Genomic DNA, 23,318 nt, shown 5'->3' with positions numbered 1-23,318 from the left:
CAGATTTTGGCATCTCACACATAGGAGGCATTTTCGATGGAATGACTATTTGCTGGTCGCTCTCCAACATTGACTACGTGAGGAACTGTTGCGGTGTGACTCACCTAGCCTCCGCTACAATCGTCGATAGTCGCATGTGATCCCTCTAATCCACACGATTTTGTTCACTAAAGTTGACTTTGGCAACGACGTGTTGTCCCGAATCAAGGCGCTTATGGTACCCCGTTGGCATCTTGTTGTTAGGGGTGATAAGTCCTTACCTACCCAGCCCATTCTCAGATGGTCGGATGGGGCTCTGCAGTCTAAGTTGGACTCCAAACACGGCACTTCATTTTTTTAAATATATTGCAAGGTATGAATTAAGGGATGAATTAAGTGTGTAGCCTGTTTATACTTTTTTTCTTTTTGAGCGGGGAGGGGAGAGGAGGCGGTTGTTTTACAGTGTCTTTGGCCGTCCACGACTACCCAATCTGCACGCCATAACCCAAGTGTCTTCTGACGGCAATCTTTTCTGCTTAGCCTCTGTAATTCATACATTCCAGTGCTTCCAAGGTCTACCTGTCATCCGCCTTCCTGGACGTCTCCAAGTCCCATATCCACACTTTCCGAGATGTATTTTTCCATCTGTAGGTCTTACGTGACAATGCCATTCTAGTTGTTTCCTTTCTATTCACTGTACAAATACTGAATCTATTTTCACCGCTCATTCCTTTCCCAGACCGGTTCTGTATTCTTGAAACTCCTTCCCCAGAACACACAATTTCGAGTTCGTGAAGCTTTCCTTTCATTTTCTGCGTCAGTGTCCATATTTCTGTCCAACATGATACAGTAATTGTAAATTAAAGATAAATAAATGAAAGAACCAGTTACAACAGAATATGGTCGCTTTCCAGCCCTTTCCAAAGACGTCCTGCCAAAAAAATAATACTTCTTTTATCAAGACCTCGGACCGACTGAATTCTGAATAGAAATGTTACTTGTTCTAAAGCATGATGTGACTACACAACGATATTAATTCTGATACGATAGACGTCTCCTTGTCGATCAGCGGGTAAGAAAACTTATCAAATCTAAATGATATTAGTGCGATTTTAATTCTTTATCCATAACTTGCTTTCCGCTGAGCATAATTTTGGTTACGACACCGTTAAAGTCTAATATTTCACGTGATCTTCTCCAGTATTTTCGATACACAATTTTACTTGTAGGTTCGTAGCGGAAAATGTATTAGTCTTGGAAACAGAAGTCCCATAGACACATTTTATTTATATTTCATTTATTTATATTTCTTTTATTTTTTCCGCCTCTAGTTTCGGGGTTGCCGTCCAGTTTTCAAGGGCTCATTCATGTACACAGCTACGCTATCGAACTGGATTCTAACATCACCATTGGCCTCAGTTAAACTAAACTTATTAAGAAAGCTTGTCCAAATGTGTCCTATGCTGTTGACAGGCAGCAGGTCGACAGCCTGGCTGTAATACATGAGAGAGATCAGTTGAGAATAGGTCTGTACCTCGTAAGCAACAGCGAAGAAATATGAAATATAAATAAATGAAGTAAAGCATACAGAAAAATCAACTAAAAATTCGCAACTGATATAAGAGTTAATAAAATCAAAGATAATACAGTTTAATTATAGATATGTACTACAAGAAATGCATATCTGCATAAACATAAGTAGAATACTATACCACAGTGGTAACAGCAGAATGTTTATATGCATGTGAATGCTGAAGTATGAGCTGAAAAATCTAGAGGCATCTAAAAAACGGACTATTAGAAAATTAATAGGTGCAATACAAATTACATATGGTTGAGTAATGTGTAATGTGAAAAATTGCCGTAAAATATACAGGAAATATCAAAAGTAGTGACAAAGCGAAGGTTAATTTTCTCCGGTCATATCTGCCGAATGTATCTGAAAACGCTGAAGAAAGATACCAGTATTACTGGAGAAAGTACTTACCGACAGTATGGGTTACAAAAATGATTAAGTAGGAGAAAAGCCTCAAAGAATAGAAAAAACAGAGAGAAACATTTTTAGAATTGGAATACTAAATTTAGGATGCTTTCAAGGAGAATAAATGACAAATCAGTAACAACGACGACAAAAGAAAGGCAAAAAATATATAAATAGGTATTGGAAAAATTGAAAGCAATACTGAGAGAAGAGAAAATGAAGTTGTTCGTAACGAACACTATACTCGAATCCAGCTACGAGGCGCTCGGCGTAAAGTTCATACTGGTGCAGAACACATTCATACCTAAACGACACAAGCCTGGAGTTGGCGAAGGGCGACTTCATCCTGGAAGTTGCAAACAGATAAATTCCAGAAAATTTTGTGGTAGATCTTATGGGACCAAACTGCAGAGGTCATCGGTCCTAAGATTACACACTACTTAATATAAAAGTAACTTACGCTAAAGACGACACACATCCATGCCCGAGGGAGGACTCGAACCTGCGACCGTGACAAGAGGCCCAAGACCGCACGCCTACCCCGCGCGGAAAATTCCAGAATAGATACCAAGTGCATCGTAAGCAGTATACAAGTACAAAACAGTTCCAGCTGCATCCGAACTGAAATCCAACCCTACGGGAGATAAGCGTACTCTTATTGGAGTACTTCATACACTAATGGCCATTAAAATTGCTACAACAAAGAAGAAATGCAGATGATAAACGGCTATTCGTTGGACAAACATATTATACTGCAACTGACATGTGATTACATTTTCATGCAATTTGGCTGTATAGATCCTGAGAAATCAATACTTCTTGCCGTAATAACGGCCTTGATACGGCTGGGCATTGCGTCAAACAGAGCTTGGATGGCGTGTACAGGTACAGCTGCCCATGCAGCTTCAACAAGATACCACAGTTCATCAAGAGAAGTGACTGGCGTATTGTGACGAGCCAGTTGATCGGCCACCATTGACCAGACGACTTCAGTTAGTGAGAAATCTGGAGAATGTACTGGCCAGGGCAGCAGTCGAACATTTTCTGTATCCAGAAAGGCACGTACAGGACCTGCAACATGCGGTCGTGCATTATCCTGCTGATATGTAGGGTTTTGATGGGATCGAATGAAGGGTAGAGCCATGGCTCGTAACACCTCTGAAATGTAACGTCCACTGTTCAAAGTGCCGTCAATGCGAACAAGAGGTGACCGAGACGTGTAACCAATGGCACTCCATACCATCACGTCGGGTAATACGCCAGTGTGGCGATAACGAATACACGCTTCCAATGTGCGTTCACCGCGATATCGCGAAACACGGATGTGATCATCATGATGCTGTAAACAGAACCTGGATTCATCCGAAAAAGTGACGTTTGGCCATTCATGCACCCATGTTCGTCGTTGAGTACACCATCGCAGGCGCTCCTGTCTGTGATACAGCGTCAAGGGTAACCGCAGCCATGGTCTCCGAGCTGATAGTCCATGCTGCCGCAAACGTCGTCGAAGTGTTCGTGAAGATGGTTGCTGTCTTGCAAACGTCCCCATCTGTTGACTCAGGGATCGAGACGTGGCTTCACGTTGCGTTACATCCATGCGGATAAGACGCCTGTCATCTCGACTGCTAGTGATACGAGGCCGTTGGGATCCAGCACCGCGTTCCGTATTACCCTCCTGAACCCATCGATTCCATATTCTGCTAACAGTCATTGGATCTCGACCAACGCGAGCTGCAATATCATGATACGATAAACCGCAATAGCGATAGGCTACAATCCGACCTTAATCAAAGTCGGAAACGTGATGGTACGCATTTGTCCTCCTTACGCGAGGCATCACAACAACGTTTCACCAGGCAACGCCGGTCAACTGCTGTTTGTGTATGAGAAATCGGTTGGAAACTTTCCTCATGTCAGCACGTTGTAGCTGTCGTCACCTGTGCCAGCCTTGTGTGAATGCTCTGAAAAGCTAATCATTTGTATATCACAGCATCTTCTTCCTGCCGGTTAAATTTCGCGTCTGTAGCACTTCATCTTCGTGTTGCAGAAATTTTAATGGCCAGTAGTGTATGAAGCATGTGGACTGGTTTCCGGGCCGCGTGGTGCGTTTATAGACCGCTGCCGAGAAACCAACGGGTTCGCTCCTCCCGGCGGCATCTGCGGCCACGCAGCTCAGTGTTCTTTGCTCTGCCCCTATCGAGGCCAATAATCTACTCCACCTCCATGCCGTTGCGTGTTGGTGGAATATCCCGTAGCTACTTGGCACAGATGCATTAGTTACGTGACGCTGGTACATCAGCAGAAAGATAAAAGTTATAAGTGTGGTAGGCTACTATTGATTCCATAACGAAAATCTAACGTTTCCCGCGAGATAATTTGGTAAATGACGTATATGTAATGACAGTGGCGAGTGTGTTCCATGAAGGCGCCGTTGCTGCTATCCTAGATGATAATGCTAGTTTGTAGAGTGTGGAACGTAGACGCTCCGTCTCATTGTGTGTGGACTTGTGCCTGTGGCCAGTTTTGAATCTGAGCGCGGGCCTGTTCTGCGCAGACGCGAACGGCAACGCCGACCCCGAGGCGCCGCCCGCCAACTACGGCCGCCGCAGGAGCCGCGCCGTCCTCTACCAGCTGTCCGGCCACTACAAGCAGGACAAGATCAAGACCAAGCTCAAGCTCAACAACGTGAGTACCGCCGCGCGCCGCTAGCCAGACAGCCAGCCAAACGCTCTGCCGTAGCTGGGAAACCACACCGACACACAAACTGTGGAGTGTATTTCACGACAACTTAGTTCACGGGACAAAAGAAAAAGTTAGCCAAACCACGAGATACCTCAATACCGCGTAACACGGCCTCTGGCCTAGAAAATGTCCTCAATGGGTAGAGGTATACAATCCGCAAGTTTCAGCTCACTGCTGATTATATCGTTCAGAGCTATGGAGCTGTGTCAGTGATGATTGTCACTTTTTCCGTGAGTTTAAGCTCGAAGGATTCACTGAGCCAGTGGAGGGATGACTAGTTACCTGAGTGTTCATCATAGCAGGAACAAATGCGTGAGCCTTGTGAACGCGGCTCTTGTCAGCCAGGCAATGTCCATAGCTTACTCTTCATAAAGAAAAAAGAGGAACAAACTTCCTGGTTCATGAGTGAGTGAGCCGAAGTTATGACTGCCCAAAAGCCCCATAGAACCACCTGCAGCGTGACCTACGACCACCAAATAGTACCAGTCAAACGCGTCAATGGGCCGACAATGCACTCGACACCTAGCAGAGTGTGGAAACAGACGAAGTCGCGACTGTCAGCTACTCTACAGTTTCTGTGTTCTTTGGCCAATTGAAGACACCCAGCTTTCTGTGTTTTTCATAGCAACTGCCTTGTTGCAGATACTGACTCCAGACGCTCACTGCATGCAGTTCACTTCGGAATGTTCGCTCAGAAATTGATTGAGGTGGGCCTTTATTCACTGACAGAAGCGATTCTGTTGGGTTTGAAACCGATTATCATTGACAAGTCGTGATCTCCGGTTCACGCCCGTTAAGGTCTTTTTACAACCACTCTACTTGCGCAGCGTTACATGACTGCGAGTGGTAAACAGTTCGTAATAGACAATTTGGACAGCACGCATTGATACGCCATCAGATCGGGTAACGTCCAAACAAAATAGCTCATTCCATCCTATCACATCTTCACGTAGATTCCTTTTTCTGCGCTGATACCATCCAATCAACTGGCACATACACATCACGTCACTTTCATGCCTTGATTCTACATTATCTACAACGCTCCAAAGCGACCACTGTGCTTTCACTAGTATTTTATCTGGTGCGCTCAACATGTTTGTGTTACATTCCATTGCTTCCGTGTGACATGAATTCCAAGCGGTGTTCTGTACCTTGTGAGGTAATTATACTGAAGAATTCACTTTTTCTTACTTTTTTCCCTCTTAAAAAACATTTCAAGGATATAACTATGGCACAAGGGGTTGTTCGGCCTTCTAATGGCCAGGACAGTCAGTTCCGATCACTCCACAGTGCACGTTAACAAGAACAGCTGTGACGTCACTCCAGCACAGCATTTAACCAGCGCAAGGAACTGCCTAGTCATTCCATATGTTGTACGCACTCGAGCAGTGTGTGGGACGCGTGTCATTAAACCGTCACGGCAACACTTTAATAGACACTTTGTAATCTTCCACCACACTTCGATCGGTGTTTCATGGACGCTATCAGTAGCAAATTAAATTAAAGACAATCATAATTATTTAGTTCGGAGGGACGAATTCAGATAGAGGTAAACATGGGAAGGTTAAGAGCTGTGACCGCAGGCCTAGTACGCACCCTGTTTCGCGTTAAAAATAGTTTTTCTTCCATGTCATTTCAGATAGCCTATATAATCTGTATTCAGTAATTCAGAACAAGAAAAATAGCTGTACAGGGTGAATCATCTAAAACTTGCAATTCACATATTGCGGAAATGGGAAGTCCTGCTGATATGCGGCTTTTACAGAACAAACTGGCTGACAGAGGCTCGCAATTTTAGCTAATCAACAGATTACAATGACACTTAGAAAGTATATTTCCTGTGCACAACTTCTTTTAAAAAAAGGAACAATGAATATTAACATTAAGAAACTAAACGTAGGGTAAAATAGAGTGTCAGTGGTGTTTGTTGCAGGATTGTAGTGCGAGTCGTTTACGAGATATCGTATTTTGAAAAGTCTCTACACCGACACTATTCGTGCCATTCAACCTGTGTGGATGCTAGATACGATGTTGTGAAGCTTAAGTATGCTTGCGTGTTTCCTGAGTGCACTGCGAATTCTTAGTGTGTGAGGATCCTAGTAGTAGGTCGTGAATGGACGCTGGGATTTCCAATGCAGAAAAAGTCGATATGCTCATATTGTATAGAGAGTGTAGGGAGAATGCAGTTCGTTCTTCTACGTTGTGTGCCGAAAGATATCGCAATAGACGTCAACCATCTCGACAGTTATTTATCAAACGCTTCAATCTTCAACCAGTTACGTGAAAGTGGTAGATACCCAGACAACGTAACAGAAAAGCAAAGAGGTGACGACAGAAGATGGCCATTAATGTTCTTGTTGCTGTTGCAGTTGATCCGCACTTTAGCTTCCACACAGTCACACATGGAAGTGGCATGAATCTGGCAAGTGCCCTACGCATACTCCATCGACATAGGTTCCATCCTTATCACTATCTCTCCATCAGGAGCCTCATGAAACGATTATGAGAGTCGTGTTAACTTCTGTACATGAACAGTAAGACAAGATACTCCAGATGTATCACGCATCTTGTTCAGTAATGACGCCACATTTACCAATCATGGTAAGGTAAACCAATCAAACATGCACTATTGGTCTGCTAAGAACTCCGTTGGCTTCGTCAGGTAGAACGTTGGCGTCCATGGAGTGCAAACGTGTGGTGTGGGGTAGTGAATTATCAGCTTATAGACGGATCACTGAACTCGTACAAGTATCGCAGTCTCCTAACAGACCATCTTCCACGGATGCTACAAGTTCCTCTGCTGACTAGGCGGTGCCTGTGGTACCAACAAGAAGGCTGTCCAGCCCATAGCGCACGGAATACTACAGCATGTCTTCACCGGATTGCTTCCAAATCATTGGATAGGACGTAGAGGACCCGCACCTTGGTCTGCCCGTTCCCTGTATTTGACGCCTGTAGACTTTTTTCTGTGAGGAAAGCTGAAAGACCTATCTACGAGGACGTACCATCTACACCCGATGATATGCTACGATGTACTACAGCTTGCTCAGACATCTCCGCTGAAATGCTAGTATTTGTGCAGCGTTCATTCCCAACCATACTGGAGGCGTGTATTGCTGCAGCCGGTGGCCACTTTGAACACAGTATGTGGTAGTCAATTGTCTCGTTATTGATGAGAATCCACATAACTGTGTACGCCCGTGTGTTGATCTTTAGTGTGTGCTCAGGCAGGTAGTCTACAAGCGTTCGTATGGAATCTTTCGAAATACGATATCCTGTAAAGGACTCGCACTATAATCCTGCAAAAACACTGCTGACATTCTAATTTACGCTAATTTTAGTTTGTTAATGTCACCAGCCATTGCTCCATTTAAAAAAGTGTATTTTTGCACAAAATTATACTTTTGAAGTATTATTAAATCATTTGATTGCCTAACAGAACACTCCCTTGACTGCTAATCCGTTCTGTGAAAAGCGCACATCAATAGCAGTTTCCATTTCCGCAATATTTGCGGTGTAAGTTTTAGGCGATTCACCCTGTACATAGCAATGTTTATACAATAAACATTCCCAGTTCACTCTCACACGCATCACTAATGTTATAGTATCATTTTCACTCGGTTTAGTGTCATTCTGAATCACTCACCCTGAAATTCGCGAAAATTACCTGAAACACCTTACACGAGAATTACGTTTATTGTTATTCACACGCTGTTGTTAACTTCAGCCTGCTGTTAATCAAGTCCTACTTACTTAATAACTGCTTATCACAATCTTTCCATTCGTATTAACGAGTTAATATCCTTTTTCTCACAATATTTACACTGCTGTTCTCATTATCTACATTAATATCATATCTTTTATTCATTTCGGTTCAACTTAACGCCACTCCTCTAGATTTTTACTACTTCCATTCGACTGCAACGCTAGGATCAGAAATTTCGCCTCGTCAATGCTACAATGCCAAGCGATTTTCTTCCACGTGACCAAGACCATGGCCTTAGTAGATATTGTATAACATCGCTGAGCCGCAATCTGCAACGTGAAAGCAAAGGCTTGAAAGTTACTTAAAATAATCTCTGATAAATAAAGTATCCCTCATTCGAAATGTATTTGTTCATAATGGATGAATTTACACTCCCTTTATTGAAGTAACACATTACTCGTACTTTATTATTTTAAGAGAACTGATTCCACCTTGTGTATGGCTACAATCTCGCCACTCCTTATTTTCACCAAAATGTTATTTTCAAAAACATAATCACATGAAAGCGATCCGTCAACACTGAACGTCCTGAATCTAACAGTTACTCAGTTGGCGGTGTAATAAATGGTTGGTAGTCTTTCAGTCTCCTTAAACATACGCGAGACTGATCATAAACTGCGTCTTGCACGTATTTTACGCTCATGCGCTATCGAGTCACGTTAATAAGTCACGTTAATACGGCCAGCTGTTAGTAAATAAAATACCTTTCCGTTTTCAACACACTCGAAAGCTAGAAGAGCTGTTAAGTGATGTAATAAGGTAGTCACGTGCTTCTCAAAGTCTCTGGATGTGTAATGGAAGATTGACAAAACAAATAAGATTGTAGGGGTGGACCGACATATAGTCAAAGTGTTTTGGAGCATAAAGATTCAGCTGTTAGTTATGATCACAAAAGTTCCCACAGATACATAATACAAGCACAACCACAGTCAATTTAAAACTGTGCTACCAATGAAAAAGATGTCAGAACTAAAACTTTATTTTACTCTCAAATTCTTGATTAAACTCATGATTTCGTAACGTAATGGCTAAACAAAATTCTGTAACTTTCCTCTAGATAATAAAATTTTTGTGATTAAAAGTGATACAATATTTCAAGACAGAATACAAACTATGACAAGTCTCTGCATCTGACATTTTGTGTTAAATAATGTATTATTCTAAATGTAAGAAGTTATTTAAATTGGCATGCTGTAATACATATTTCTTATCTGTGTGTCTGCATCGCAATATCGCATGTAGCATTTCTATAACTAGTAGTAAAACATATTTTTTCGATACCCAAGTGTCATATTCTTATATAATTTCTAGACAGTAATTACAGTTTAAGTAGAGGTTGGTAAATAGAAAATTAAATAGATCTCATAACATAAACTCCTTGTGGCCAATCACAAAGCAAAGAAGCAAATTTTTCATGGTTCATCAATTTGTGAAGGGAAAACCAAAGTTTGTTTCAAGCTTGTGGTTCGTTCAGAGCTTTCAGTTGGAAGAGTATTATTCCTAATGAGTACTGTTGTCTTCAACCGAAAATTGAAAAACGGGCCCAATGGCAAGTCCTTCTCAATGCAAAGCTAATGTATACTTTTTTTGTCCTCGGGTCACACAAAAGTCGAAAGCATTATTTCTGAGAGCTTTCCTTTGTGATTGGTCACTCTAAAAAAATTAGAATTAAGGACTATAAACTTAGCTATAACGTACAATTATATCACAATGAAAACTAAAATAAAGCTGTCTGAAATTAATTGTAATTGCTGCTTATAATTCCTTTTCACAATCACTGTCATTGCCTGAAGTCAGTTTCGGATAGACAATTCTGGATGTGTAAGTATTGAAACGTTTAAACAAACTTTGATAACCATCTAAGACGTACTAATTGTACATTAAGGGTAGTCTAAAATTTTACAACTTATTTTCGTGGAAGCGTATTTGCTTCTGGCTGTGGCAGAAAATACACTACTTGCCATTAAAATTGCTACACCACGAAGATGACGTGATACAGATGCGAAATTTAACCGACAAGAAGAAGATGCTGTGATATGCAAATGATTAGCTTTTCAGAGCATTCACACAAGGTTGGCGCCGGTGGCGACACCTACAACATGCTGACATGAGGAAAGTTTCCAACCGATTTCTCATACACAAACACCAGTTGACCGCCATTGTCTGGTGAAACGTGATGCCACGTGTAAGGCAGAGAAATGCGTACCATCACGTTTCCGACTTTAATTAAGGTCGGATTGTAGCCTATCGCGATCGCGGTTTATCGTATCGCGACATTACTGCTCGCGTTGGTCGAGATCCAATGACTGTTAGCAGAATATGGAATCGGTGGGTTCAGGAGGGTAATACGGAACGCCGTGCTGGATCCCAACGGCCTCGTATCACTAGCAATCGAAAGGACAGGCATCTTATCCGCAGCCACATCTCGATCCCTAAGTCAACAGATGGGGGTGTTTGCAAGACAACAACCATCTCCACGAACAGTTCGACGACGTTTGCAGCAGCATAGACTATCAGCTCGGAGACCACGTCTGAGTTTACCCTTGACGCTGCATTACAGACAGGAGCGCCTGTGATGGTGTACTTAACGTCGAACTTGGGTGCACGAATGTCAAAACTTTTTTCGGATGAATCCAGGTTCTGTTTACAGTGTCATGATGGTCGCATCCGTGTTTGGCGACATCGCGGTGAACGCGCATTGGAAGCGTGTATTCGTCATCGCCATAGTGGCGTATCACCCGGCGTGATGCTATGGGGTGCCATTGGTTACACGTTTCGGTCACCTCTTGTTCGCATTGACGGCACTTTGAACAGTCGACGTTACATTTCAGATGTGTTACGACCCGTGGCGCTAACCTTCATTCGATCCAGGCGAAACCCTACATTTCAGCAGGATAATACACGACCGCATGTTGCAGGTCCTGAACGGGCCTTTGTGGATACAGAAAATGTTCGACTGCTGCCCTGGCCAGCACGTTCTCCAGATCTCTCACCTATTGAAAACGTCTGGTCAATGGTGGCCGAACAACTGGCTCGTCACAATACGCCAGTCACTACTCTTGATGAACTGTGGTATTGTATTGAAACTGCATGGGCAGCTGTACCTGTACACGCCATCCAAGGTTACGGCCAGAGTTGGTTGTTCTGGGTACTGATTTCTCAGGATCTATGTACCCAAACTGCGTGAAAATGTAATCACATGTCAGTGGTAGTGTAATATATTTGTCCAATGAATACCCGTTTATCATCTGCATTTCTTCTTGGTGCAGCAACTTTAATGGCCAGTAGTGTAACTGACGAGACTGTAGATTTTACTGTACCCTCATTTTATGCTTCGACTCATCCACTGAAGACAGTACAGTGAAACAGCAGTACGTGGTGTTTTTTGTTGGTGCTAGAGTGACATGAGAAAGTGGAGTTTCACTAGCTTCACTTATAGAAGATGTCCCACATAAGACGCATTTCCTCGGCGTATCGGCGGATATTTGCTATTTCATTTTCGCAGTGTGTGGCCGGAGTCAGCCCAAACAAATTCTGCTAATCACGTCTTTCATGCGACTCCCATTGTCGACGGATGGTGTCCCTCTGTTTTCCGTTAACAAACGAAATGATTTTCATCAGAATTTTACGTACACATTCGATAGAGAGCTCCCAAATTTCTCCAGAGAACTTTTTTTTAACCGAGTCTGTTAATAGGAACAGAAGGACATGAAGAATCACCAAGTACTCCAGTAGCAACTGGGCGGCGCTGTTGACGGCGCTAGCAGTCTGCGCAGTCCGGGTAATGCTGTTGCCGCTGGAGGACTGGTGATTCTTCTTCTTTTACTGTCCCTTTTAATACATAGCGATAAAACAAATATCTCACTAGACTAGTATGAGACCGCTCTATCAAATGACCGAGCTTCGTGGCTCACTGTTTAGCGCATTAGACTCGCATTCGGGAGGACGACGGTTCAAATGCGCATTGGACCATCCAGATTTAGGTTTTTCGTGAGTTCCCTAAATTGCTCCAGGCAAATACTGGGATGGTTTTTTGAAAGAGTGCCGCGTATTTCCTCCCCATATTGAAACAACCCGAACTTCTGTTCCGTCTATAACGATCTCAATGCCGACCATAATCTTCCCTCTGTCGAATGGGAACGTAAAATTCCACTTTAAAAATCATCTTCTTTGCAGTTGGAATAAACCAACGCTTTCCATAGACACTGGACGTCGCATAAAACACATATGGAACAGTATTTCTTTCGGGTTGACTCCAGGTACACGGCACCAAATATCAGCCGAAACATCAGAGATGGACTCAACTATCTACATCCATCCAGCGCCATCTGCAGGTTTTAAAATTTAGTTAGGTGAGTTTATAAGTACTAGATACCTGATGGCGTTCTTATACCATTAAGACTTCTGTTACTTGGGAAACAATTGCTACATTATTTGCAAATTAATCATAAATAACGGAACTAAATGCTCCACCTACATGAGTGTAAGCAAAGCATGCTACAATCATTTTATTTTCACAAAATGTTTTGTTTGAACCACATCCACTTACTTCAGTTACTTCTTATAAAACATCATTACAAAACAATTGAAACCTTCTGTATTTTACAGTGGCCAAATGCTTTACGAATAAAAGAACCTATTTTCAGGAATACTGACGTAATACTCCTGAACAGGGACAAAAACAACAAGTTCAACGCCTATTCTTTTCTATTCTAGCTTTAAACAGTGCATTCAATGCTATAGTGTTTGTTATTTTGCCATACGTATGTCGTCATAAAATGGAATGCGGAGAACTTCTCTAATGACAAGAAAAATCAATCAGTACTCTGACGTGGGGTTCTGACACAGACATGACTTTTACCTGACGCAACTACGAACATATGAAGACGATCCAGAGAGACTGAAACGTGTCACTTATAAAAAAATATGCAACTGAGACTGAAGAATAAAATAGATTTATTTTAAATGCCAGTACAGTTACTGTCCTCTCGCGACGGAAATGTCGGCTACAGTAACAATGTAAAAAGTCTGAGGAAGTAATGGACCAAACGCCCCTAGGACAATTTCAGCAGTCTCAAAATGCGTAGCAAGGTAAGAATCATATAGAGAAAAAGATACGTCTACCATGTTTTTCAACGGCCACTGAAATTTAGTTTGTCCCATGAGAGATTACAATCTTTATCCAGTTTTCTTACAAGTATCTGAAGAGAAATTAGTAGACATACAGGAACTTACAGTATTTTGCTCCCCATAACACCAACTATATTACTACTTACCAGTACCACACGAGTCATGTGTTATTACTTTCAAAATATTAGCCCACGCCATACTAAGGGGGGGGGGGGGGGGGGAGAGGAGTACTTTATGCCCACATTATGAAAATATTGTAATGTATTGAGGTACTTTCAATTTAAAATTTGTGTAAAAAGCATTTATTGTTTTGGATTAAGTCTTCCACCAGATTCCATAAATGTACAAAATTTTTCAGTTAAACTAAAAATTTAAGTCTCGGTAACGGATGTGATTTTTCACAACGAATGTCATATTCAATGTTTTCGGGTTCAGAACCCTACTTATTCATAAAATAAAATGTACATTCAGAACAAAAGAAAACAACAATCAACGAAATCTACATTTTTTAAATATTTTTTCATCGTCATGAAGTTCTCCTTGGTGATACACGTTTTTGAAAATGCATTGGTATTGCTAAGAGTGAACTAAAACATACTTTCCGGTTCTAAACCCTAGTTATGCATCAGTAATTCTTTAAAAAGTATATTGTTACTATAGTGAACAGCAATTAATAAATTTCTATTTTTTTTTTTTTTTTTTTTTTTTTTGTAGTGAGAGCTTAAACTATCCCCCCCCCACCCCCTCCTATGTAATACACGTTATGGAAGAAGTGTTGGTGTTGCGAGGGTTAAATAATATTAAGCGGTTTATTATAATCAATCAAAGGAATTCAATGTTTATTTTATTGAAAAACCAAGAACGAACAAGATGTATTTTTTGCACGTATAATTTCATACTACCTCTTTTGCCCTTGATTATGTATTTACCATCACTAAAAGATATACATTAACTCCCTATACGTATGTTAAAACACATAAAAGTTGGTTTCGGCCACAAGATATTAACGTATAGAGAACTGTTTCAATTTTTAAATTATTCTCCTGTCTTTGTGCTCAATGAACATTTTTCAGCATTATTGTTGAAATTTTAATACGCCTGCTATATTAACGAAAATCCCTAAGGCTCGTTACCAGCTACTTTTGTTACTGTTAAGCAGAACACTGACATGGATAATTTCAAGGGTGTGCTGTAGTGCATGTCGTTTATCGGTCGATAGTCGTTTGATGATCGGCCTCTGGTGTTCACGGTAACCGCGCTTGGGTCTCGGCAAGTAGTGCAAAATACCTAGGCGGCAGTGACTGCGGTGAGAGCTCGGTGTGGGTGGGTGCTGCCGGCTGTAGTTTCTGTCACATCGCTCAGAACCAAATTACTGACCGACGTCAGAGGTGTATAGGTGTGTCGTAAATCCTGCACTGAGGTCTCTTCTTTGAATGAGTGAAACTGAACCCTTTCGTTCATCTGCGAATGCCTGCATGCCTACTGGTCACCTAACCATGGGCTGCTTGCCCAACGTCCCTTCCTCTCTGACAATGGCTTTTGGTGGCATTCGCATAATGTCTTCTATGTTCCAGGTGCACGTATGATTTGGGATGGTAGGCGCTTCGTCCTCCTCTGCGCCAGTGTCTTTTGTACGGGTGTCCTTTCTGTCTTCTGACTGGTTTGATGCGGCCCGCCACGAATTCCTCTCCTGTGCAAAACTCTTCATCTCAGAGCAGCACTTGCAACCAACGTCCTCCACTATCTGCTGGATTTATTCTAATCTCTGTCTTCCTCTACAGTTTTCGCCCTCTAAGGTTCCCTCTAGTACCATGAAAGTCATACCCTGATGTCTTAACATATGTCCTATAATCCTGTCCCTTCTCCTTGTCAGTGTTTTCCAACTACAGCTATTCTCTCCGGCTTTGCGCAGAATCTCCTCATTCCTTACCTTATCAGCCCACCTCTTTCTCAACATTCGTCTGTAGCACCACATCTGAAATACTTGGAGTCTCTTCTGTTCAGATTTTACCACGGTCCATGTTTCAGTACCATCAATACTGTGCTGCAAACGTACATTTTCATAATTTTCTTCCTCAAATTAAGGCCTGTGTTTGAAAATAATAGATTTCTCTTGGCCAGGAATGCCCTTTTTGCCAGTGCTAGACTGCTTTTGAAGTCCTCCTTGCTCCGTCCGTCACTGGTTATTTTGCTGCCCATGTAGTAGAATTCCTTAACTTCATCGACTATGTCACCATCATTCCTGACGTTAAATTTCTCGCTGTTCTCATTTGTGCTACTTCTCATTACTTTCGTCTTTCTTCGACTTACTCTCAGTCCATATTCTGTACTCATTAGACTATTCATTCATTTCAGCAGACCATGTAATTCCTCTTCACTTTCACTCAGGATAGCAAAGTCATCAGCGAATCGTATTATTGATATCCTTTCACCTTGAATTTCAATTCCAATAGTGCACGCTTCTTTTATTTCCATAATTGTTTCTTCGATGTACAGATTCAATAGTAGGGGCGAAAGACTAAATCGCTGTCAAACCCACTTCTTAATCCGAACACTTCGTTCTTGGTCGTCCTCTCTTGTTATTTTCCTTCTTGGCTCTTGTACATATTGTATACTACCCGTCTCTCCCTGTAGCTTACGCTTATCTATCTCAGAATTTCGAACATCTTGCACCATTCTTCATCGTCGAACGTCTTTTCCAGGTCAACAAATCCTATGAACGTGGTTAGATTTTTCTTTAGTCTTGCTTCCATTATCAAGCGCAACGTCAGAATTGCCTCTCTGGTGCCTTTACCTTCCCAAAAGCCAAACCGATCGTCAACTAGTACATCCTAAATTTTGTTTTCCGTTCTTCTGTATATTATTCTTGTCAATAACTTCGATGCATGAGCTATTAAGCTAATTGAACGATAATTCTTGCACTTGTCAGCTCTTGCAGTCTTCGGAATTGTGTGGAAGTTTTTTTCAGAAAGTCAGAAGGTACGTCGCCAGACTCATACATTCTACACACCAACGTTAATAGTCGTTTTGTTGACATTTCCCCTAACGATTTTAGAAATTATCATGGACTGTTATGTATCCCTTCTGCCTCATTTGTTAATCAGTTCTCCAAAGCCCTCTTAAATTCTGATTCTGATACTGGATGAAGTATCTCCTCTGAATCGACTCCTGTTTCTTCTTCTACCACATCAGACAAATCTTCCCCCTCATAGAGGCCTTCAATGTACTCTTTCCGCCTATCCGCTCTCTCCTCTGCACGTAACAGTGGAATTCCCGTTGCACTCTTAATGTTGCCACACTTGCTTTTAATTTTACCGAAGGGTTTTTGACTTTCCTACATGTCCCACCGCTATCATTTATTTTTAGATTTCTTCAGATTTTTCATGCAGCCATTTTGTCCTAGCTTCCCTGCACTTCCTATTTATTTCATTTCTTAGCAACTCGTATTTCTGTATTCCTGAATGTTCCTGAACATTCTTGTGCTTTCTTCATTCATCGATAGACTGAAGTGTTTCTTCTGTTACCCATGGTTTCTTCGCAATTATCTTTTTTTTCTTTCCAACTTCCGTGATTGCCATTTTTAGAAATGCCCATTCCTCTTCAACTATACTGTTTACTGAGATATTCCTTGTTGCTGTGTCTATAGCCATAGATAACTTGAAGCGTATCTCGTCATTCCTTAGTACTTCCGTATGCCACTTCTTTGCGTATTGATTCTTCCTGACTGATCTCTTAAACTTCAGCCTACCCTTCTTCACTATTACAACGTGATCTGAGTCTGTATCTGCTCGTGGGTACGCCTTACAATCCGATATCTAATTTCGGAACCTCTGTCTGACCGTGATGTAGTCTAACTCAGATCTTCCCGTATCATCCGGCCTTTCCCATGTATACCTCCTCCTCTTGTGATTATTGAACAGAGTATTCGCTATTAGTAGTTGAAATTTATTACTGAACTCAGTCTTTCTCCTCTCTCATTCCTTGTACCAGGGCTATATTCTCCTATAACCTTTTCTTCTACTCCTTCGTCAAAAACTGCACTCCAGTCCTCCATGGCTATTAGATTTTCAAGTCCATTTATGCTCTATATTACCCTTTGATGTCCTCATATAATTTCTCTATTTCGTCATCTTGAGCTTGCGACGGCGGCATGTGTACCTGAACTATCGTTGATACCGTTGGTTTTCTGTCGATTCTGATAAGAAACAACCTATCATTGAACTGTTGACAGGAACTGTGCCCTACCTTCCTATTGATAACTAACGCTACTCCCGTTATACCATTTTCTGCTGCTGTTGATTTTACCCTATACTAATCTGACCAGAATTCCTTGTCTTCTTTCCATTTCGTCAGAAACGAAGCGTCACTGTCTCCTACTATATCTAGAGTGAGCCTTTGCATTTCCCTTTTCTAATTTTCTAGCTTACCGAACACTCTCAGGCTTCTAACATTCCACACACTGTCTCGTAGAACGTTATCCTTTCATTGGTTATTCCATCTTTTTTTCATGGTCACCTCCCGTTTGGCAGTCTCGTCCCGGAGATCTGAAGCTACAGACCTCTGGTCCTGTGGACACACGTTATGTATCATTAATTCACTGGTTTCCATTGCCTTATGCATCCTGACGCCGTTGATTATTGCTGATTCTTCCACCTTTAGGGACAGTTTTCCACCCCCAGGACAAGAAAGTACCCTGAACGTCTGTCCGCTCCTCTGCCCTCCTTGACTAGGACGTTAGCAGAATGTGTTGACTTCTTATGCTGGAAGTCTTCGGCCGCCAACGCTGATTTTCAATCAAAATTTCTGTGGTAGCGGGTTTCGAACCCGGGACCAAGGGTGTTTTGATTAGTAATCAAAGATTCTACTCCTAGTCCTCGGCTGCTAACTTAATTGACTTCCGTATTTCCAAACACAAATTTAGATCACAATTTAAACGCATGTTAGTTTCTTGTTTTATTTCATCCAAACTAACAGCAAAGACAATTTTTTCAATTAAGTTATTAATTGTAAATTTTCGAGACAAGATACGACTAATGGTAATTATTAACTATTTTGAACAGTTACAGCTGCTAATCTCTTATTATCTACTTCTTCCGTTCCAAAATGAAGTATCTCTAAATAAAACAAGTTAAATTAATAGGTATTAAAGTTATTAAAAGAAAGTTGCGTGACTGTGGAACAGTGTTTCGTGTTTGACGGGGATGTCCTTTGACACACACACACGCACACACACACACACACACACACACACACACACACACACACACACACACACACACACAGTTGCTACAGTAAAACAAATATAGATGCCATGACAAAACTAGTTTTGACTTTGATCTTGCATACGCTGTCGTTATTTTCTTTCATAGGTCGCTTCTAAAGTGACTACAGCAACTGAATTCACTCAGTGTCCTACTTGTGAGTTAAAATTGTTCTGAAGTTTCCCAAACCCGAAATTTAAAGATACAAACCATGTGTTCGTAAAGTGTGCAGGAAATGGTCTTTTCGTTCTCAACCCCACTAAAGGTGAATTTAGTACTGTAATTAAATATGAACACACTTTTCTGAACTACGTTGGCGCGAAAGACGTGAGTCATGTCATTTCATAAATTGAGAATAGGAAACTTTTTGTAGGGGCATGCATTTTAAATGCCCATGTACCGCGGTCGGACAGTGGTAGCGGCGACCTCACTTCAATCTGTTTACTGACTGAACTTCTTATCTAGAATAAATTACCTAAGTGAAAAAAAAATGGTTCAAATGGCTCTGAGCACTATGGGACTCAATTGCTGAGGTCATTAGTCCCCTAGAACGTAGAACTAGTTAAACGTAACTAACCTAAGGACATCACAAACATCCATGCCCGAGGCAGGATTCGAACCTGCGACCGTAGCGGTCTTGCGGTTCCAGACTGCAGCGCCTTTAACCGCACGGCCACTTCGGCCGGCACCTATGTGAAAAATTCTCAAAATGATATATCACACTGCTTCACCACAACGTTAATCCTAGATATTTATAGTTGATTCTGTTGTTCTAGGACACACAGATCTAAAATGTCTTTGTCACAAAAATTCGTTTACTACATTACATGATTTATATATTAATTTCTTATCCATCTTGTGATATTAACACACATTAACTTAAAACCTTTATGTGCAATAAACGCAACCTATATAGAACTTGTTATCTGGGCGCCATAACTTAGATCCGAATGCAGTTCACGGCTATAAATTACGTTGGTTCTTCAAATGCACGGTTAAATAATTCTGCTATTAAATTACAACATACTTCCTTTACAGCAAGACAATGATCACACTCATATTTTTCATAAGAAATTTCACAAAACATTTGTAGATTAATCTTTTCTCACTATTCCTAGATTCGTCAGCAGATACTTGCAACATTTACAGCTGCCCTCGATATGACGTTGTGAGATTAGGGTGTAGCAAAATAACGACGTGTTTGTGCATGTGCGTGTTCATCAGTTTTCGTAATGGTTTGATCTGGACCGCCAAAACTTCCTCTGTTCTGCCATACTCCTCGTCTCAGAGTAGGACTTACGTCGAACAACTTCAATTATTTGTTCGATACATACCAATCTCTTTCTTCCCTACACTTTTTACCTTTAGTGGCTCTTCCTATTACCACGTTCTATAATCCTATTGCTTTTTCTAAAACATTACCGTGAACTAAATTTTCGCTACAGAATTTTGTAACAGTTAAGAACATATGCATATTTTACAACTACCTCTTATCACATTTCACTTGACCATCTGCCCGCACATAATCATGCAGAGCCGAGGAACCATAGAACCAGCAAATCTGACAAAAGAAAGTATACTTAAAGAAAATAAATTTTGAGAAAAATCAAAATTAGAAATAAGATAACCCAAATAAGCACCCAAAACAACTACGTTATATGTCACATTAATTAATCAAGTGGCGCGTAGCATCTTCACATCCAAAGAAGAGTAATGGCAACTATTACGCCTGTATGGAATAGAAGGTAGTAATGCATACCAACGAATTTTCTCTGTAAATGTTGACTTCCTCTGAGTCCGATGCTTAAATAGATCAGGCTGTTGTAAACAAGAAATTCTGTCGAAGATCACATCTCAAAGTCGTACCTCCGAGATATTGCCGTCAGGAAGTAAGTTTTCGTAACCCACAGTGCAGACAGTGTTACCTTATTTCTAATGTGGAAATGGATGGAAGGTCTCCTACAGCGCACTTCGAAATTTGAGAGAAATTGACAAAGTAATTATTAGAATGAACGAGTCTGTACTCAGGTTTAAAGAATGACGGGTGTTGGGAGTGATTACGAGGAAACATAACTCCTGGTGTGTGCTAAACATGTATGTTATCATGAAGGTAAACATTTCGACAACATCTAGAGCTGCCACATAATAATATTGTGGACATGATATTCCTATATACAGCATTACACTTATAATTTCAGACGGAGTCCGCTACATATGGTTTAAAATTTCATAAGGAACTTAAGTTCTGCACGTTGAGATGCATATCGATTGTTTTGTTTGCTTCTCTTTGGTTCTGGAAGCCAGAAATCTTTTTTCCCACATTCTCTCCTCTTTCCTTCCTGCATGGTGCATTGTTCATTGTAAATTTTTACAAACGCCCAACTCTTTACTCCTTACAAGGTCTCTGGAATACCTGTAAAGTATACCGTGTACATTAAAGTATATAATTTGTGCGAAACTTTATCGATTTCTTGGGCCGTTCATTAATTATTAATTGTGCCTGTATGATGGAGAAATTTTGCGTAATTACAACATATTTATTATTATGTAAATAAAAATTTAGATACGATTCTGAGGTGAAGCTGCTAAGTGTGTGAGTGACATGTTACATTATGTGCACATATATATACAAAAAGGTGCATTATACAGTTTTGGATGTTGCAAGATGCTAAGCAACCAGCACTGGAACGTAATAGCGCGGTTTCTTCATTGGCATCGCCACCTGAAGGAAGTTTCGTCAGGTGGGGAAACAAAACACGAAATGTAGTTTAAAACGTGAACTAGCCGTCTGAAGATGAACCTATTGGTTCGAAACTAGTATCGGTGCTGTTGCTGTAATCTTCCGTGTAAGGGTCAACCTATATGATTGTACACAGCCACGGGTTCAATATGTCAGTGTCTGATAAAATAGCATTAACTTGTTATTTTGAGTGGCACTATTACAGCACAGGTTTACACTGATGTTTTAAGCACCTTCTTGCTTCACGCTATTGAAGAGCAATTCGAGGATGGCGACTGCATCTTTCAACACGATCGAGCACCTGTTCATAATGCTCGGCTTGTGGCGGAGTAATTACACAACAATAACATCCCTGCAATGGACTGGCCTACGCAGAGTCCTGACCTGAACCCTATACTGCACCTTTGGGATGTTTTGGAACGCCGACTTCGCGAGAGGTCTAGCCGACCGACATCGATACCTCTCCTCAGCGCAGCACTCCGTAAAGTATGGACTGCCATTCCCCAAGAAACCTTCCAGCACCTGACTGAACGTGTGTCTGTGAGAGTGGAAGCTGTCATCAAGGCTAAGGGTGGGCCAACACCATATTGAATTCCAGCGTTACCGATGAAGGGCACCCCGAGCTTGTAAGTCATTTTCAACCAGGTGTCCGGATACTTTTGATCACATAGTTTATCTTGTAATACAACCATTGTAACATTATGTGATTGCCTTACCATTTCAAATCATTCACCAATCGAGCAGTCGCTCGGCAACAGCTACAGTTAGCAAATAATGTTGCGAGAATGTAAAAGGTGAACGTCCTGTGACGTAACGTGTTTATTGTCGAAGCGCCGTCAGAGATGCAGTGAGTTACTGACTTTAAAAACCGCGGCGGGAAAAACGGACAGAAGACGAACACTTTTACACATTCTTTTGATGTACGAGATATTCCCGATGAACAGTTACTCAGTTGCTCATTTTTTTCTCTTGTCTCGTGTAACTTGTATCGGACGCGCATTTCTTGCGGCCGTCTTATTATTGTTAAAAATAATATTATTTTAGTGTAAAGTAAAGGGGGAGTACTAAAAGTGCAATACTGCGTAGCAGTAGATTTATTGTGCGACGTGTATGGTAAAACGTCAAAGGAATTATTTTGATTACAAGAAGTGCCAGTCAAAACGGCATCCATGTTAAATCCTTCATTGAAGTGTAAGTTCATCTATTAATTGCCATAGATTCAGAGTTAAATGGAACTGGTGTATGGACTGTTTATTTAGTATAGAATCTATGTCTCACTCCTTCATGAAGTTATTTAATTTTCTTTATGTTTCTGCCAAATAGAGAGTTCACAGTCACGAATTCTTTCGTCAAAATCGGACGGAAGTTGCATGCGGCGAAGTATTTTCTCCGTGCCATATTCTACTGGTAAATGCATGATAAACTACGGTCCTTAGGAAATTCATGTTGAGCTATCCAAAAATAATTGTATTTTGAACAGGCTTTTACTCTCCTCTGCAATGCAACTTCCGACTGATCAGACGATCCAACAAGAAACAGCCGCACACGGTCGGCGTTCGCAAATATACTTCCACCGCTGATTATAGCTATATGCTACAGCACAAAAGTAAACATATTGTTATAATTAGCGACTACGAATGGGAACATTTATAACTGTATGTTTATGTATAAACATTACGTAAACATATCGTTATACCATGGAGCCGTAGAAAGTCAATT

General features: G+C 41.1%; 1 protein-coding gene across 1 annotated transcript in view; it reads left to right on the top strand.

Moving 5' to 3' along the window:
* The window catches only part of LOC126473985 (potassium voltage-gated channel subfamily H member 8), a 493,833-nt gene that overhangs the window by 119,732 nt on the left and 350,783 nt on the right, over positions 1-23,318 (top strand). Inside the window, exon 3 of the mRNA XM_050101374.1 lies at positions 4,515-4,645. Coding sequence (XP_049957331.1) covers positions 4,515-4,645 — 131 coding nt within the window. The remainder of the gene's footprint in view (positions 1-4,514; positions 4,646-23,318) is intronic.

Source organism: Schistocerca serialis, chromosome 1, assembly GCF_023864345.2.
Source record: "Schistocerca serialis cubense isolate TAMUIC-IGC-003099 chromosome 1, iqSchSeri2.2, whole genome shotgun sequence".
NCBI lineage: Eukaryota > Metazoa > Arthropoda > Insecta > Orthoptera > Acrididae > Schistocerca > Schistocerca serialis.
The sequence above is the reverse complement of the archived record's forward strand: the minus strand, read 5'-3'. Positions and strand labels throughout refer to the sequence as shown.